Consider the following 19,462-nt stretch of genomic DNA (forward strand, 5'->3'; position numbering starts at 1 on the left):
TGTTAACCTATCGTATTACTTCATCTGCTCCCAAACCAGTCTAACACGCACTTACTGATCAGGCAGATAACACAGACACCACCCCGATCCTTATGTCACACTTAATACTGAACCACTGTGCCGAGACCACTGAATTGTTTTTCCATATGTCGCAAATTCTAGTTCTCAAGTCCCTCTAATTTCCACACCAAAGCCACATGGAGGAACCTCACGGAGGTGGCAGAGGCTACCACTTGAACGCGTGTCAGGTTCAAGACTGGTGCTGCATGAGGGCTCGCAGGCAGACACGAGTTTCCCGTGCTCTGCGTGGGAGCTGAGCCGCTAGGACACGGAGCCCAACCGCCCGCCTCGGGCTCCCTGTGGGCCGAGCGTCCCAAGCTCCTGCCCGCAGCAGGGCTCCTGGCGGTGCTTGCAGTGCTGCGGCAAGCTCGCATGTGCCTGCATCCGTGCCTTTAGAGGCTCCCATGCAACTTTCATTTATCTTCTTGTGTGTATATACATATATATATATATATATGCATATATGCATGATTCCTTGTTCTCCTGCCATCAGATCCTTTCTCTACTGCCCTGTCTCCTCTGTCCATCAGCCAGTAGCTTTTCCCTTCCCTTCCCTTCTCTACTACCTTCTCACCCAGCCTCCCTTGGGATCCTCACCCCACCAGCTCATTGCCCACATGTGGGCCCATCTCATGGCCAACCTTCACCTGCATCCTGTCAATGCCATCTCTGTTTCCCAGGCAGTGAGTTCACCTGATCAGCAGTGAGGACTCAAGTCACTTCACAGAGAATACTGCAGGTGGCTACTCAGCTTCCTTTGGCAAATTTCTAGTGAATACTTGCAAACTGCTTCCTTCCCCTGCTGCCTCTGACCTCCCACCGGGCCTCATAAATTTTCCAAATGTGGCTAGTGGTTCACAGGAATCAGCAAAGCCTCATCCTTCATATAGTAGTTGCCCGTCTGCCTGGTTATTCTCAAGTCTCTGCTAACCACTGTAGAGGAGGTACATACTGAAAAAAAAAATCGTATTGGAAAACAATATATTCTTCCCTGCATTTATGCTTAGAAATGTACAGAACTGCTTCATTGGAAAGCTCCCAGGTTTAAAGAATTGGCTTCTAGGGGAGCATTAGGGGAAACAACTGGAAACAAAATTCCTTCCGGAAAGGTCTAGGAGGCTAAAGGCGCCTGTCAGGTGGGAGCTGCATGGCCAAAAGCTTCTGCTGGGGTGGGTGAAACAAGGCATATTTAAAATTTTCTGAAGTAAATGCATTCAGAGGCTAAACTACCATGCTAAATTGACACATCTTTGGAGTTTCTATAGTAGTTATCAGTAGATATACAAGACTCATATCTCTAAAATGAAAAGCAAGCAAAATGAAGCTAATTATATGCAGCAGCTTTCCAGAGGTTTTATTTACGCCAAATTGAGTTCTCTGGCTGCTTACTGGTGAAGTAGCTGCAGTAGCAAAGGACTCTGCTTCCTGTGATACTGAGTTCTGTTCTTGTGGATGCTGCCGCTGCTGCCTGGTACCACATTTATCTAGAGAATTTTGTACTTAAATTCTTTAGTGTGGGCGATAGTTTCATTTAGTCAGGATTGTATTTTGATAGATCATCCATCCACCTCTTTCCTGGATGTAAAACAGATCCCCAAATCAACATTAAGCAAACTGTAAGAAATCTTCTGCTGACTACCCATAGTTCAAATAAACCTAGAATATAAAAACATACATCTATACGTATAGTTTGCATACCTCTTAAATTTGTTTTCCTATATTTTCATGCCTTGCTAATGCATTAAGCTCAGCAATGCCTAATCAACTGTGCTGCCAAATTCTTGTGGTTCAAAGTACAACTTCTTTTTTGCGTTTCTTTTTTCAGGGAACCAGAAGTCACATACCTGGTTCAAGGGCAGGTTCTCAGTTGCGGTGAACTGTGAGCCCAGCAGCAAACCTCAAACCTCTTCCTGAAAAGGAAGACCACTGTGTGCCTTTCCTTTCAGAGAGATCCATGTTGCTGTGCATGCCTTAAAACTTTGTATTCTCACTTAACATTGTCACCTTCTGCCCATACTTCATTCACATGGACTGTACAGATTACATGCTTCTCTATCAAGGATTGAGTCCCTCCAGCACTCATACTCATGCTCGCCATGCCGAATTATCTCAACTCTTCTATAAATTTTCCAAAACTGTGCTTTATCAATTAATACCTCTGCTTTTTTGATAAGATTTCAGAACTGTGCCAGTGTAAAGAAAACTGTTTCCACTAAGAACAAAACTTCTCAGAGGGTTTTCCAAGCTCACTGTTCTCTGGGCAGGATAAAACTGCTTCTTTGGGCAAGCATCTAAGCAATGGGTCCACAACGTCCACACAAATTTCAGCGTAGCAAGGCCAATTAACAGTCAGAGATCTCATTTGATCAGGATGATGACAAGAGCATCAGCTGCTATTCCAAATTACAGGCTGAAGCAGTACACCCTCTTAGATATGATTAGGTATCCTACCTCTTAGGTATGATTATTAAATAAATCTTACTTCTCTTATTGCCAAAAGTACAGAGATCAAGTGATGAGCACTCTGTGTAAATAGCTAAATTTAGCCAATTTGCATTGAGAAGTCTAATCCTTACTCCAGTTATATTATTATTATTATTATTATTTTCAGATAGTTCTATCTCCTATTATACATAGTTTAACTAACTTTTTAGGGGACAGCATTTTTACATGCAGCTACAACTTTCACTGGAAGCTGTTATTAGATTTCACATTCACAGTTAGTGTTATGGACATGTAGAATCAAGGTACGGATGAGCCTACCAATTTTCTTCATTCTGTACTTTTTTTTTTCTGTTTTCCCTCCACTCACTCCCTGTTTCTTTATTGTTTTTCTATAAAACACTTATTTTATAGAAAATAATTGTCACTGTGATAGGATTATAATCTTCTTTTTTCTATTATGTATAATTGTAAGTCTGTATCAGAGTTACCTTCCTTCCTTCCTCCTCATAATCTGTTCGTGGTAGAAAACGCGGGGCATGCTTCTGAGACACGGCATAAATGTATCTATCTTGACTTGAATACAAAGTTAGTGTCTCTGAAGATGATTACAAGCTTTAAGATATATTTTAATTCAACTCAGCTGTCATTATAAAAGCTTTGAGTTGTCTTGAAAAAAGAACAAACACACTGACTAATATCTGCTAAGAATTTGCCAAATATTGAAAATCTAGACAGAGTAGCCAAAGATGCTATTTGAATATTCGCTATGAATAAAATACTATTACGGTAAACAAAAAGTTAAAAGAGCATAGTGTCCATACTGTGCTTCTTCCTCCACCTAAATCTGCAGTAGTAGCACTAGTCACTGGCCTGATTCTGTGGCATGCAGAGTGCCTCTCACAATGTGCTGCGCTGAATTCCTTTCTGATTGTGTGAAATCTCATCTGGAACTTGCTCAAAGAATAAAACTATGTGGAAAGCACATCTAAGTATTTTAAACGACAAAGAAAAATCTTTATTATATACGTTGATTATGCGTATCTACCGTTACATTATTATTACATAACTGTGTAAAAACTCATCTGATAGTTTGCTCATAACTTGACTTTATGTAATTTAACTGACCCTTATTTGCTAAGATACCGTGTAAGCCAAGGTTTGGAAGACAGCCAAGAAATAAAGGAGGGGAAGAGTGAGAGAGAGAGAGACAGAGAGAAATCAGATTAAACTGTAAATCTGTGGTTGGCATAAACTTAGCAAGCAGTGCAGAACATATGGAATGCAGAATCTTGTGCTATTTCTTTGAAACACTAGTACTAAATTTATGACAAATGCCTGGACCAAACAAACAACATCTTTTTCAATTCTTAAAGACATAATCTGACAAAAAATTAAATTAGCAAAACAACATTCCACTATTAAACACCAGTTTATAACCAAGATAACAGCAAGCAGTCTTGCCATTTTTGTTTATTAGTCATATTTCAATTGAGGATGAAAGCTAGTATTCTCAAGGTAGGAAAAAAAAAATCTTATGACCTTAAATCTTCAGTCCCATCCAACCCAATCACATGCATTTTTGCATAGGCCAAAAAAAAAGTTAATAAAACCCAGAATATTTTGAGGAAACAGGTATATGCTAATTGCTATTAAGAAAATGCATTACTTTGACTATATACAACCATTTTACTGCTTATCATCCTCAGTGCATTGCCTTTGAACCCTGCAATGTCTGTCAAGATACAGTTCTCCATGACACCTCTCCAAACCTACATCAGTGTGTGCCCACACAGAGCTCATCAAGTAGCCAAAGAGTTGCCCTTTCACAGCGAGCAGGCAACTAATATTTAAGCTGGCTCTAAAGAAAGACACTTTTCATAATTGCCCAACAATCTGCTAAGCGAAAACATATGGATAGGCTTAGGTAAAGCCTGCCAGGGGTCTTTGCTGAATGGAAAACAGGTGCTCCAGTTTTGTGCCATGTAAAACCCCATTTACCATTAAGTCCAAAGGTTACAGGACTAATAGCTGCCCTGTGGTAATCAGGGAAAGCAAAGACACTAGCCATCGTCATACATCTGGGACATATTTTACATACTTGCAACATATGCTTCGGTTTCAATCAGAGTGAGGCTTTGGCACATTTGTTAATCTTTTTACTTTTATTGCATAAGAAGACCCATTGACCTGGCTTTTCTATTATAATATATGAGAAAACAGAGAAATAATAAAAGCCAGAGGTCATTACCAGCTGGTGTCACAAAACCTGCATTTCTTTCCTCACAAAGTTTCATTTTGCACAGCGCTTTAGAAACACATACAGATGAGCTAAACCAATATGAAACTGCACTCCTCCTTATGTTGACTCACAGATATAAAAAAAACAGCAGTGGTTAACAGAGTATGACTGAGTGTACCAAAAAACAACAAACTAAAACAAAACAAAAAAAAATCCCATCCTAAGAGCATTCTAACAAAAACAAACAAATAAAAAAAGCAGTCCTAACAATACACGTAGATTTTATAACTCTGCTCAGGGTGATATAACACCCATTCCAGAAACTACTGAATGTACATGGTACAATTTTATTTTTTAAAAAAGTTATTTTCCATTCAACTTTTTCCCCCTTTGTTGGCATTTTAAATTATGAGAACCCAAGTTGCATTAATGAAGATAGCATTAAACTTACAAAAATCAATCTAAACAATTTTTGCATAGGTAGATAGCTCAAGAATTCAAAGAAAAGAGTCACCGAGCACACACAATAATGTTAAGTACTCACAATAATGTTAAGTACTCACTTTTCTTCAACCTTGGTAACTATGTCTAGGAAAGTGTTAGAAAGCTAGCATCAATTTCATAAAGCTAAATATTAGGTGAGAACATTAAAACCTGGAGTGATATTTCTAATTAGGTATGTTTTACCAGGCATCTATACATAGGAATAAGGACTCTTTCCTCACCAAAGCCCATTTTTCTTTTTAAGGAGTTTGTTTGGCAATTTTCAAAGACAGCTAAGTGGTAACTAAGTAGGCTGGCTTAAGCCATAAGCAGTGAAGCGCTGCTTGTGAGCTAATCATAGTTATTAAAATTTCCAGAAATACACATACTGTTGGGATAATACTCTTCCACTATCTCTAATAATAAAGCAGGAATAAGCAAGAGAAAATGGCCACAAATGGATGGCAGATCAGTGTTTATCAGAAGAGAAATGATGATTCAAAGCCAGCATGTTGAGTTAAAATACAAGCTCTCCATAGCTACATGACTGACCTCGGCAATAAATCATATATTTTATTGCCAGAAGTGTATGCTCACATCATTTAGTGTTAAAAACCATCACATAAGTGTTTGGTAAAATGAGGTTTTGTCACTACAATGTTTGCTGATTCTAAAATGATGTAGCTAAGGATTTAATGATGTATAAAGAATTTCACATAATATCTTTCTGTCAGTTGTAAAATGTTTGAACTGGTAACGGAACAAAGAAAATACTCATTTTTTAGTGTCTCTCAATTCTTAGGTGTTGGCTAACCAAAAAATAACCATTCAGGGGATTAACTAATCACAGTGAATTTTCTGACATTTCAAATGCTGCTGCCAGTATATGAATTCTTGCGGTGGTATATAACTGTACATCTCAACTAGAAACAAAGGTCAAGGGCATAAATTAAGACACACTGTCTCCCCCCCACCCCCTCTGAAAAAAAAGAATCATTGCTTTCCTGCAACAGGAGTGGTCGAACATATGTGACGGTCAAAATCATCTGTGTTTTAATTCAGAGTTGTTGTAAAATTATCCTTTTTTTTTTTTTCTCCTCCTCTCTTCTACAAATATGATCTTACTTGTCTGAAAACACCAGAAACAACAGGAGTACCTTTTCTATACTTGTCTCACCAGAAAGCTGTCCTGCTAGCGCTAGCCATTGCTTCAGTGGTGCAAGGTCATTCTAATTTCTTCTGTCTGGTCCTTTCCCTCTCCCTGGGGAGCAACCAATCCAAGGAGTCCCATAGCTTAGCTCAATAAGACGTGGGAAACGAGCTGTTATTTACTGTGGTTGCAATCCTCAACCCAACCAGCAGCCTCTAAGCTGAACCACATTTTCTCCAATAGCTGAATGATCTGCAATAGTTTCCTGGCTTGCTGGGCCACGATGCCAACTCCAAATCAAGCAGATGTCTATGAGAATTGTGATTATTTAAATGTCATATGGAGTGCAAAACATTTCAGCCATTCTTCTGCCAAGTAATTCTTTGAAAATTATAGATGTCAATATCCCATCTTTAACCAGTATGGAGTTGCTATTTTTACACCACTCTTCCCCTAAAGCGCAGCCCTATTTGTAATACTTGAGACAGGACAAATTTTTGTCCTTCAAAAACAGTTGTCACTGCAGTTATCTTCACAAGAGCTATCAAGTTCCAGACAAGCTGAATTATTTTTGTTCCTGGCAGGAAAAAAAAAAAAAAAAAAAAATTGACCCAGCTCTGGACCAAAAAAAAAAACAAAAAAAAAAAAGAAAGAAAGAAAGAAAGAAAAAAAGCAGCAAGGATTTATAGACCTCTATCCTTTCCTGCAATACACAGTAGCATTGTTAGGATGATAAACAGCTCTGTCCAATTTTCTGGACTAAAACACTTCAACTCCTTTTTTAACTGTCTGTAAAAACAGTGTCATGTCTAAATTCTCCCATCCCCAGGTACCCAAGTGCTAGGAAAGATAATTACCTTGTCATCTCTGTCATCCTCTTCTTCATCGTCCTCTAGCATGTCCTCCACTACCTGCAGACAGAAACAGTAGTAGTTGTCATGATTTAAAAAGGGAGAGTTTTGTTCTGTCAATTGTAAGCCTTTTGCAGATGAAAACTTTATTAACATTTGAAATAAATGCACAGAAGGAAAACATACAACTAGAAGAAACGCTTGATCTTGGGAATCAAATTTAGGGAAGTTTTATAGTACTAATTGACCTACATTAAGGAATTATATACTGAAAACCTTGCCTGTAAAAAATGCTTGCTTGACAATTTAAATATTTAAAAGGTAGTTCAAAATTCAATGTGTGATAGATTCAACTAAAGGAAACTTTTCTCAGCTCCACTAGTGGGTATACTGTACACACAAATGCTTGCTTTAAATTTACTGATATCTAGAAAAACATGCAACAATTAAGACAGAATTGCCAACATTCACCAAGAGATTTTTGAAGAATTCAGTGCTAGGAATAAATGCATACTAGTTTGTCTCTTTATGGTCTGCAACAGTGATATGTACCATATGCTCCATTAGCATTAGCACTATGTTTCTTAATAGTGATTTTATACAACCTGTGCATCTAACTTTGCACATTCACTGCTAACTGTAGTTACCCTGTGTATGTATCAAGGCATTTTTTTCCACCTAAACAAATTCATTTCAGTCTAAAAATGAAATTTCAGTTTAGAAATACATTCATATATACACAATTCATTTTACAAATCATAATTGTTAAATCACAGGCTGAGCATGGAATGAACCACTATTAAACCTACTTTACAGAGGGAGGAAATGACTTTCAAAAGATGGTCAGTGGCAGATCCAGACTTAAAACTCATAAATTCCTTTCATAACACTGTGATCAAGCTGGCAGCCTACCCTATGGGGAAACTTCCCTATTAATGAAATTGAAATAAAGTTGTACCTGTTCATACTAGATAAGATTGTGGCTCTTATATTATTGGTTTTTTATTAAAATATAAGAACATCTATAATGAATCTGAACAAAGATCCACCTAGCCCAGAGTTCTCTGGATGCTTAGCCAAAAAACGTATATCACATATTACAAAATACAGATAAAAATTCAAGGAAAGGATAAACTCTTCGATGCAACTCATTATTTTTTGACTTATCTTACAGAGCATTTCCAGCAATTCAAATCATACTTACTTTTTTAATATAAAGTTAGAAATCATCTTCCAGTATCATTTTAGTGTACCATGTCAACACATTAAAATTACGACTTTGTAACTTCTTCCTACACAGAGTTGCATAGACATTCCCATCAAGTTCAAATCCATGTGCAAGGACTTTAACACTATCCAAGGGTCAAATACAGAGTTTAAAAAAAAAAAAAAAAGCAAAACAAAACACTGATGTTGAACTTCAGGGAATGGCAGGGCTGGATAACCACCAAGAAGATCCCAGTTATTCATGCCACGTGAGCACATGCACAGACAACTCTAACGATGTATATCGAGACTCGATTTAACATGCAAGTAGGACACCCTGCATATGTGTAAATCAAACACACAGCACAAAACAACTCCAATATCTGGTTTCAGACACTCCTTTTTGAATCCTGTCCTAATACACTCCTAATAGAAACTGAAGGGCTTTGGAGAGCAAGGAGCCTCCGCTTCATCTATTCACTACTCAGTTCTGGAGCTTAGAGTCAAAGAAACACAGTAAAGAGAGAACACATCTCTACCTCAGTGCAAGGAAGAAACAGGACCCAAGCAACTAATGAAAATTAATCCTAAACTTATTCCTACAAAACAGAACAATTTCAATAGGAGTTTGATGAAACCTTCTGCAGCCTAGGACAGTCTCTGATCAGATGATGGTCTTTACAGAAAGGACACAGGTGTGAGTCTTCTTAGGCGGCATGAAGTTTCAAACCTGTGCTCTGGCCCAAACTGGTTAACAAAGCAATAAAAAGACGCCTCCCTCACCAGTTCCTTAAAGAAAGCATCAGAGACAAGGAGCAGAGAGTTCAGTGCTGTGACAGGTCGGTCACACCCCTTCGCAGTAAGAGAGGAAAGAGCTGAGAGCATCCTGTCGAAATTCTCATTAGCTGGTTTTGTACAGCTCCTGGCTAGCTCAGCAGGCCTTTCTGTGCATTCCACTTGGAACTCGGAGGATGTGGTTTCATGTACTTTTCTAAGGAAAGAAAGCTTTGACTTTCCCATGCGCCTGCTTCAGCTACTTGTTCCTGTCCCCTCACTGCAGCTCATTGTCTTCTTAATTGTGCTCTTCCAGGTGCCCCTGGAGCTCAGCTATAAACTACAACCCTGCAACAGTCAAGTCTTTGTTGTTTTAAATCTACCTGAAAATTTTTAATTTGGATCACTTCAGTAACCCTGTTTACAGAACTGCTCCAGAAACACCTGCATCAGCTCTACTGAAGAAATGGTGAACCGAAAAGAGAGGATGAAAACCTGTTAAGAGCTGCAGAAAGATGGAAAGCTTTTAAAGCAGTTTTGCCACACACACACACACACACACACCTCAAATTACATCGATTTGTGACTAAAGCACAAGGTATAAGCCTGAATCTGTTGACTCAGGAACTGCCTACGCCTGGCGCTAACTAAACTCAACAAGTCTCTAACTTTTCAACATTAATATTCCCCAGGCATTTAACTCTTCTATGTACGTCCAGAAATTCCCAGTCCTGACAGGCTTGAGCAGCAGGCTGCTTATCTTACATTAGTGCTAAAGTTAGCACAGAGACAATTAGATGAATTGGAAACCTCTAAAAGTTGTTGCAAATGATGGCACATCACTGAAGTCACAACACCCAATCTAAATGATCTGGATAATAATACTTCTAACTCACATTTCTTTTCCTCATTGAACGATTTCAAACTACTTTACAAGCTTTTACAGGGTGGCAAAATGTTAACTTGTTCAAAGGACGCGCAAGAAACCCTTTGAAATCCCTTGAAGCCAAAGACCGAGCCCAGATTTTCAACTTCTCCATTCCATCTTTTAATTCAGAAAATTACTGAATTAAACTACCAGTACCACTCCACACACTTGCCCTGGGTTAGTCTTATCATCAATGTCATTAAGCTTTAGAGTATCAAACTGTCTGGAGGAGAAATCAGAACTCAATTACTGTAGCAAAATAACATGCAGAGGAAGCATTCCTATGTCCAAAATGTTTAAACTGTTCTTTAGAGCATATGAAATATAATCCATGTTTACACTCAACTTGAATTTCAAAATTGAGAGTTAAAATACACACATAGACTGTTGAGACACTATGATACAGTGATAAAATTGTTTAAACCACCAAGACTAAGCTTCTTGAGGGCTTTGTAACACAAATTGAAGAAAATAAAAAAGGTTGTTTTATAAACATACACTCTAAGAAGAACCTGTATGTTGAAGCCACCCAAGTTCAATCTATTTTTATAGAAGAACAAATCAAGGGTTTACAAGACAGGTACAGTGAAACTGAGCAACAGATTTGAGCTTAACATTGCACTTGGAATACTGTAGCAACAAAATCTCATAGTGGATTTGTTTTTTTTCTCTGTTTTTTTTGCACTTCATATAAACTACTAGCATGTCATTTTGGTCTGAAGAAAACATAGTACAGTTATTCAGATCTCTACATCACAGAGTCACACAGAATCACAGAATGCTTAAAGTTGGAAGAGACCTCTAGAGATCATCTAGTCCAACCCCCCTGCACACACAGGGACACCTAGAGCACGTGGCACAGGACTGCGTCCAGGCGGGTTTTGAAGATCTCCAGAGAATGTTATATCTTTTCAGTGGCAGAGAGAAAAAAGAGAAGGGAAGGAGGTAGGGAGGGGGGAGAGAGGGGGAGAACAGGAAAAAGCACATGAAGATAAAATGAAGCATTATTTTATTAAAAACTCTAAATTATGCCTTCCAATACATTGCTTGAAATCAAGTAGTATTAATCAAACAAAGGAAAGGCACTGGGGAAATCAGAAAGATCTAATGCAAGCAGTTAAAAGTGACATGACCTTCTGTAATGTCACTTGTCACAGACTTATATGCCGCATACTGGTAGAAGATCTTGAAACAACCTGATTCTCTATACCGTTCCTCAAATGTAATACTAATACAAATGACATTTCAAAAAACACATGTAGACTGCCTCAAATACAGCAAGTCAGCTACTTCATGGCCAAACAATAAGCAGATGATGCTCAAATGTTGCAAAATACCATCCTCTCCATGCAAAATAGCCCTATTAAAACCTAACTAATCAGAACCAGCCTAAACACTAATTTGTATAGACTGCCATCATTCTTGACCCATCTCCACTTTCTTTGGGTTAAAAGAGCTCTGTCTATATATATTGTATATTCACACCCATTCCAGATGCAATTGTCCTGCAGCAGCTACATTTAGTGATGGTATAGCAGATTGCCAGAAGCAGCATTACCATCACCTTTGCATGATGGAGAAAAGCCAAATATCAGTGGACCACAGTGCACTCTTGCTAATTAAACTGACAATTAATTGAAAATTGATTTAAAAATACTTCCTTCATCTAGACATTCCATGCAAGAACAAGACATTGACACTTAACAGCATTTTTAATGAAAGAACTTTTTCCCTTACTGACTATCCACCTGCTATTTCTAACAGAGACTGTGCAATCACCAACTCACTTGGTGAACACTCTTGGGTTACAATTTCTTTGATTTCTCTAGCAAATGCCTGCTCAGAAGATACTTTGGTGCCTTTTTATGTTAACTCTTTGAGGTTTCTGTTGTGCTCTAACAGGCAAGATAAATAAAAAATGAGTGAGAGAGGAGCAGTACCACACTGCAGATATGCCTGATGACGGTTACCTTAGTACTTCTTGATTATTTTTAAGTAATCTATAATATTTTTATTAATGGATCAGTTTTGTAGAGCGAGAAACAACCCCCCCCCCCACCATTAGTGCTCTACTAGCTTTTTTGCTTATATTTTGCTAAATTTAGTCCTTGAAAAATATATGGTTTCAAATGAAAAACAAAAATAAAAAAATCCACTCTCTATGAAATAACATATTACAGTTTTGAACTCTGTAGATATTTATATTTTCACATTAAGATTTTAACATCCAGAAGCTCTAGGGAAATAAGAAATGAGATTTGGTTTTAATCTAAGTACATATTAGATATGTAAAGAATGTGGTTAGAATTTTTCTGTTTGGGACTGTTTGGATTGCGTTTAACTCATTTTGGCTGGACATAAACTGTACCATATGTTTGTGTGTCACTCAGTTTACAGTGTTTGTGTGTAAATGTAATATAAAATTATGCAATGTGTGTGGATTAAGAAGGATGCTTAAAACCTCTCAAGCACTTTCAGGTCACTTCAAAGTGTTTAAGATGAAGCAAAAACTTCTGTCATCAATAAGGTTGTCATAACTGTGCTTTTGTGGTCATTTTCACAACACAACATTTGTTTCTTTTGCAGAATTGCTGAAAAACCATACACAACATGCAATTAAATTAAAATGTGCACCATTTCAATACCATATTCATAAGAAAAAAAAATGTGAAAAAATCCTAATTTAATAGTGTAGTATATTTGGAGTACAGCCGTTCCTGATTTATACTGCTAATGTTTTGACCCTGGAGTATTTCATCTGCCGTAATCATCAAGATAACTGAACCACTAGATACAATAATTATTAGCATGGTAAGCTTGCCAGTAAGGTTGAATATACTGGAGTACGAAAGACAGCAGATTAAAAGGAAAAGCATTAGTCCTTTACTGCTAAAATACTTCTTGAATTTTAGAGATACACAAATACAATTATTTCTTTATAAAGAATGCATTTTGTTGGCTTATTCTGGGAAGTGCTCATGTTGTAATTTAGTCTGAATCTTAATAGGAAATAAGACGTTAATATGGCTATCAGATGTTTTTTGATGCATGTTACTGATTACATGTAGTTCCGTAATATCAACAACAGAATATTTATTTGCAGTATAATACATTTCTCGGCAACGTTCATGGGCAGTAAATACTGTTTAATATATAAGAACATGCAACATTTTCCCATTGTCAGCTTTACATGCTCACAAAATTCAGTTGCTAATGTATTTGAGACAAAGTAATTTTTTTAAAAAAATGGCCTAAGTAGAAGGATTTTTTACTATACTTCTTTTAATATTTGGTTCTCAATTATTTTAGCTCTTTCTTGGATTTACACAATGCACTGTGAACTGAGTATTAGGTGTTTTTTTGAAGTATGTCTCCATCTAAAGGCTTCAGTATGTACTGTACATTCTTTGTGAAAAAAAAATAACAGATTTTTCTGGCCTAAGAAGGCTCGATTTTTAATTCAGCAGAACAAGAAAAATATTCTTTGCTTGGCTAACTATCAAGAGAAAATTTATTATCATGCGGGAATTTGAAGAAAAGTAACACCTTCACAAAATTGTCAGCTAGAATTCTTAGGTACAACCTCATTCTAAAATAGCAAGTATCACCAACAGTATAAATAGACAATTCCTCATTTTTACTGTGATTATTATTTGTCTTTAGCTACTTTTAAGATTTTAGAAGGTCCAATTCCTTTCTCATATAAAATAGTGTTTATCCAAATAATTTTAAGTTTGCAGGTGTGACAAAACCTCTGCGAAGTTGGGGCTACAAGCTTTTTATTGGAAAAGCTTTTGTGTACATTATGTAACAGTGTATACAATACATTTAATATTGTATTTTTTAATAACATATTGATATATCCTAATAAAAATTTCAATAGAGCAAAGTAACCCTAAAATTATTAGTTTAGCCTGAATCAAAACATTCTAAAGCAAAATAAAACCAAATCAAAGCTGAATAAAATAATTGCAGGACCATGAATTTTTTTGCTGTAAACTAAACCAATTTCAGTTTATAAAATATCGATTATTTATATAGTCACTGCAACCTGTAAAAATACAGAAACAGGTTTGTCTCATTGAAAACAAAAAGCCTCTATTTGCAGTGAACTACAATTTTAGTTTAGATATATGGTACTGCAATAATTTTTTTTGAAAAAGTGTGGTGAAACTTATATTAAAAAATGCTTATGATAGGAAAAAACCTTTTTTATGCTGCAAAACTCTAGAATGCGATTTTGGTTCTAGTGTTTTGTATTCAAGCGACCAAATGAAGTCATAATATTCTCCTTCTGCAGTGTATTTTTTAATGCTATTGGGATGAGAACAGTTGGGTAAAGTTTTAGCGAGGAGTTAATGTATCCTCTGATCCCGTATATAAAACCCCAGATCAGGGGATTATAATTGCAGCCCAGCCAGTCTCTGTAACTGTAATACCACAAATAGCCAATTGCAATATTACATTCTACTATGTCGCAGAAGAGAAATGCCTCCTGCCCAACTTATATCTTTACATAGTGTACTGTGAGACCGTTAAATTAGTGCATAATACATTTAAAATATTTATAGTACCAACACTTAGTTAAATAACCTTTATGTAAGATTTATGTTGATTTGTTCATTTCTCATTTAATGGCAAATTATGAAGAGCATGTTTCATAAAGATAATTCTCCATTTAAATTCAGCAGGCCATTAAATATTAAAATTATGTTTCTGATGCAATCTAGAGCAAATTTGTCCAGCTTCAGCGATTATTTGCTCTCATAAAAATTAGACCTGATTAATAAAACTTAAATGCTTGATTAAGCTGACATTTTCATGTTTCTTTCCGAGTTATTAAAAAAGCCCCCACCCCACAGTGGGGCAGCAGGCTGGGCTTTTCTTTCCTCCCTATGGGGACAGTGAAGAAAGAGCCAACAGCTGTATGAGGACAGCAGTGAGTCTCAACAGACTACTCAACATCCAGGCATATGTTGCCTGTGGTTGTTGTGTCCTGAGAGCATCCGGACCCAACACAGAGACGATGACCTGCTTACAAAAGCCTTTCTAACTTATTTTGCTAAGGAGAGCAAATGGAGAGAGCAAATCAGCAATTCTGAGTCACTTGGTGGAAGTAAGGAAGGCCGATTGCTTTAAGAAAATCTCATGTAACTACTTGCTGTGCTCTGAATAGCATACTTGCTGAATAATGTTGGAAATTGTTGTGTAAAAGTTGTTACACTTTCCTTATTTTAAGAGGTATAATACGTTAAACTAGTTTTATATATTGTTCTCTGTGCAACTCATTTCTCAAGCATTTACTGTTTGGAAATTTGTTGCTGCTTTGCTGTTTTTTTTCTACTGAAGGCAAAAACTTCTCAGCAAAACCTGCCCCAAACTGGAAGCCAGGCTGATATTCCCATTGTAACAACCCTCCTTTGTTATCACAAAGATATCTCTTGGGCAGAGAACATATTCCAATCTCCCTAGCTAAAGCAGGAAAACAGTCCCATTTCTTTTTGCCACAAATTCATAGCAAACATTTAGTCCACAGCTAGAAATTGCTGTTGACTTCCTAACAGAAATGATACTGGACCTCAAGACCAAGTACACAAAATGATTCTGCACAGCATGTGCAAGGGATCTGAAACATTAGGTTTTTGTCCCCTATTCAGTCTGCAGGAAGCTTTAACTCTATATGTGTACAACTTGAACTTTTGAAAGAAACATATATTCTAGAAATTTAAGTCAAAGCTTATTTTGCAAAAAAAATCTCCTGTGAAATTAAAAGATGCATTGTAGCATTTTATCTCACTCTTACAAGATTATTATACAGACTCACAAGAATTTTGTATATGGCACATTAACTCCCAGATGCTCACCATCATTTTCTATGCAACGACATGTGCAACTGGAAACTTCAAGAGGAAATTAGCTACTTAATATTTCTTTGTATGCTCTAAGTATTAACTACAAATGCAGGATGTGAACTGAAGTGACTACACATCTTCTCCATAAGAGTATATATGGCAAAAGACCATTCGCGGTTACCTCCAAGCACTTCCAGTGTCCTTCTACTGTATTTTAAATTGCTTAAACAAAACAAAAAAACAATTGACAAACATTAAATCAAAAAGTAGGATTAGTATCTGCAAACAGAACTTACTGATATTCAGGCCAAGATCATACAGGTTTCAGCAAACAATTTTCAGTGAAAATAAGTAGGAAAACAGTTCAGGCAGATGAAGAGATAGATAAGAGACATGACTGCTACTTCCCCTGGCTCAGCAAAGCTTTTGCTCCAAAGGGGTGCAGCTCCAGTCCAAGGCTGCAAGGTCCCACCAAGCATGTGAAGAACTGAGCAGATTGTTTCGGAAGATTTTCTCCACAGCCTCTGCTAGGCCGAACTTTACAGAGACACAACTACAAACTAAACCCAGAGAGGTTGTGGAGTCTCCTTCTCTGGAGATCTTCCAAACCCGCCTGGATGCGACCCTGTGTCCCGGGTTCTAGGTGTCCCTGCTTGAGCAGGGGGGTTGGACTGGGTCATCTCTAGGGGTCCCTTCCAACCTTCACCATTCTGTGATTCTGTAAACATACAGATGGCTCCAGTAGAGAAATCATAGGAAAGAAGGACAAGGTTCTTGCCATAAGGTGAGATTTTTCTGAACTGCAACAGTAAGGGTCCCACTAATTCAATTAGGTTTGACATGAACCTTCAATGCAGCTTCAGAGAACCCATCACCAACTCTATGAAAAAAGCTGTACATACCAATTGCTATCATTTTCCAACTATAGCCCACTGAAAATCATTGAGAAAGAGACAGCTCCAGATGTGTAGTTAACTATGGTGTGCTGGGAGGAGCATGCATTTTACATAGACATTGTTTGAGTTTTGATGAATGCATTAACTTAAGTGTTCAAGTCTCTCTCACACCATGTTTTCAGAAATGCCTCCCATTTCATTCTACTTTTAAAACTATAGCACAAACTTTTCTGGCCCCTAACCATTTTTCTAATGGCTGGCTCCTGAAAAAGAAACAACATACGAAGTATATTAGAAGGATACGGGCAGCATTTCTTTAAGCAGAGAAAATAGTTAAGTATCTTTTGCAACCGTTCTGCAAAACTCAGAGGAAAGCATTAGGAATGGCATTTGAGTTATTTTACCTAAATTCCTTTTGAGTATTGTAAGAAAATATTCATTCTGTGATTTTCTATTCTTATTGCATGGCTCAAATGCCACAAGTTAACTCATTTTAGAGTAATTCTGAATTCTCATGGAGTCATTCAATGAAAAGTCCACTACATCTCTATCTCAAACACTTCCTGTCTTATCTATGAAACTTCATCCAGTTACCTCAATATTTAATGCAAGAGTTTGTATTTGATAAAAGAATAACTTCCAGAAAGGCAATAAATCTTGATCTCAATGTATTGAAGACAGGGGAATCCAACTCTTCTCTTGTGTCAGTGTGACTAAATCCGTGATGATGGCCAATTCTACATAGAAATTCCAACTGAAACCTTGAAAGAAAAAATATCTTGCACGCTTCTTCACCTCTCCCTAGGCTTTTCCAGTACACTTCTTCCACAACTAAAGACACTGCCCCAGCTCCAGCATCATTTCACTTTTATTTTAGGTAAGAAATTGCACACACATTTTCTAACGAGTCAGAGAAAGTGGCAGAATAATCATCCTCATGCTTAAAGGAGTGGGAGTAGTTCAGGTTATGACTGAATACCTCAGACGATTCCACATTTTTCCATGAAAAGCTAAGTTCCAAAATACTTCAAAGAATCTGGTGCCTGAGAGGACAAAGCAAATGATGCCTTGCCTGCAAAGATATTCAAATAAGGATGAGTTAAGGCTGGTTTATCTGTCATATCCAGACAGAAATTTAGTGAATGATTTAATTGATCTGCAGTAGAGTGCTGTCTCTAATGCCTCAGTTGATTAGACAATTGATATGCTATCCAGCAGGTTTATTACAAGGGAAAAGAACTCCCAACTACTTTTTGAGATTGAAAATGTAAGTATTTTCCATCCTTATGAGGCAAGTCGTAAGTTTTTAATTATGCACACAGTTTTCAATTATGTTTGTTTCACATTAACTGAATAAAAACAAAGAACCCAAACCCAAATATATTTATCTTTTTGCCTTATCAACTCCTCGAGGATTTCAAAGCAACTTCTAAAAACAGACAATAAACCTAACTTAGTAGTCAATGACTTTAGCAAGGCACACATGAAATCTCTGGAGACCTGGGAATAGATTGTAGATCATCTGAATTCTAAGGCAATCTCTAGTCACTGGAAAACACGGCTTAATTAATTTAGTTAATATTTACACTCCACATAGGAAAACAGAAATACTCTAAATGACTCCTAATCTAATGATACTGTGTTAATGACCTGAGCTAAGGACTTGTGATATTACTAAGGATTTGCGAGTTAATTACAGAATCTTCCAGCAAGTCTGTGGATCACATCATAGTAGATGCTAACCATGATGATAACCAAGTTCAGTTCCTTAAGAATGAAGTAATTAAATTCAATTCGTTAAAAATGATGTCCCAACTTACTTGTTATAAACAAGCGCAACTAGTAGCACAAATACAAAAACAAAATGGGAAGAACTCTACTGGTTGATAAAAGCTGAACTGAATTTGGTCTGAAACAATCTCAGCAACAGAAATATTTTTAGAGCAGTATTCAGTGTCCTCACCCTACATCCCATAATAACTTCATTATTTTGTTAAAAAGTTGACTGACCCAATTAATCTTTACATGCACGTGGTATTTTAGAGAGAAATAAAGTACATCACACCTCACAAGTGAAATCTCTCCTTTCACAAGGGATTTCAGCTACGCATAAAACCCACAGGCTGAAAAGTTTCAAGAGCTTCGGGCAGCTTCAGAGGCTAAAGGCTATGATTTAAGAAATGTACCTTTTAAACCTTGATTGCAAATTTTAGACTTTTTCCCATAAATTTAGCAGCCTTTGGAGTTAACCTTTGAGAATATCTCTAGCCTCCTCATCCTTAATTTTAGATGACTCCAGGAGTTACAACAATCTTACTGATGTGAACAGATAATACTAGTGCCAGGATTGGAGCTGTATCAGGACACACTGTTGGCTCCCATTCGTGTTTCTGTCTATCAAGATATTAAATTCCCTTTCAGCAAAGCTGCTGCCCAGATAGTCTGTCTCAAGACTGTAGAGTTCAAACTGCAGGACTCATTTGTCCTTGTTAAACTGCATGAGGTTCACGTTGGATCATTCCTCCAGTTTACCTAGGTCTTTGTGAACTAAGTGGTTCTTCTTTCCTTTCCCAGTATA

The 19,462-nt window shown here is 37.1% G+C and overlaps 1 protein-coding gene across 3 annotated transcripts in view; it reads right to left on the minus strand.

Moving 5' to 3' along the window:
* MCTP1 (multiple C2 and transmembrane domain containing 1) overlaps positions 1–19,462 on the minus strand; it is a 154,069-nt gene that overhangs the window by 28,042 nt on the left and 106,565 nt on the right. For all 3 annotated transcript variants that reach the window (XM_088533751.1, XM_088533750.1, XM_088533749.1), the window contains one exon: positions 7,235–7,288. In XM_088533751.1, the coding sequence (XP_088389877.1) occupies positions 7,235–7,288 (54 nt within the window). The remainder of the gene's footprint in view (positions 1–7,234; positions 7,289–19,462) is intronic.

Source organism: Tinamus guttatus, unplaced genomic scaffold (assembly GCF_059628265.1).
Source record: "Tinamus guttatus ecotype Peru unplaced genomic scaffold, ASM5962826v1 Tinamus_guttatus_pri_ptg000517l, whole genome shotgun sequence".
In the NCBI taxonomy this organism is placed as follows: Eukaryota; Metazoa; Chordata; class Aves; order Tinamiformes; family Tinamidae; genus Tinamus; species Tinamus guttatus.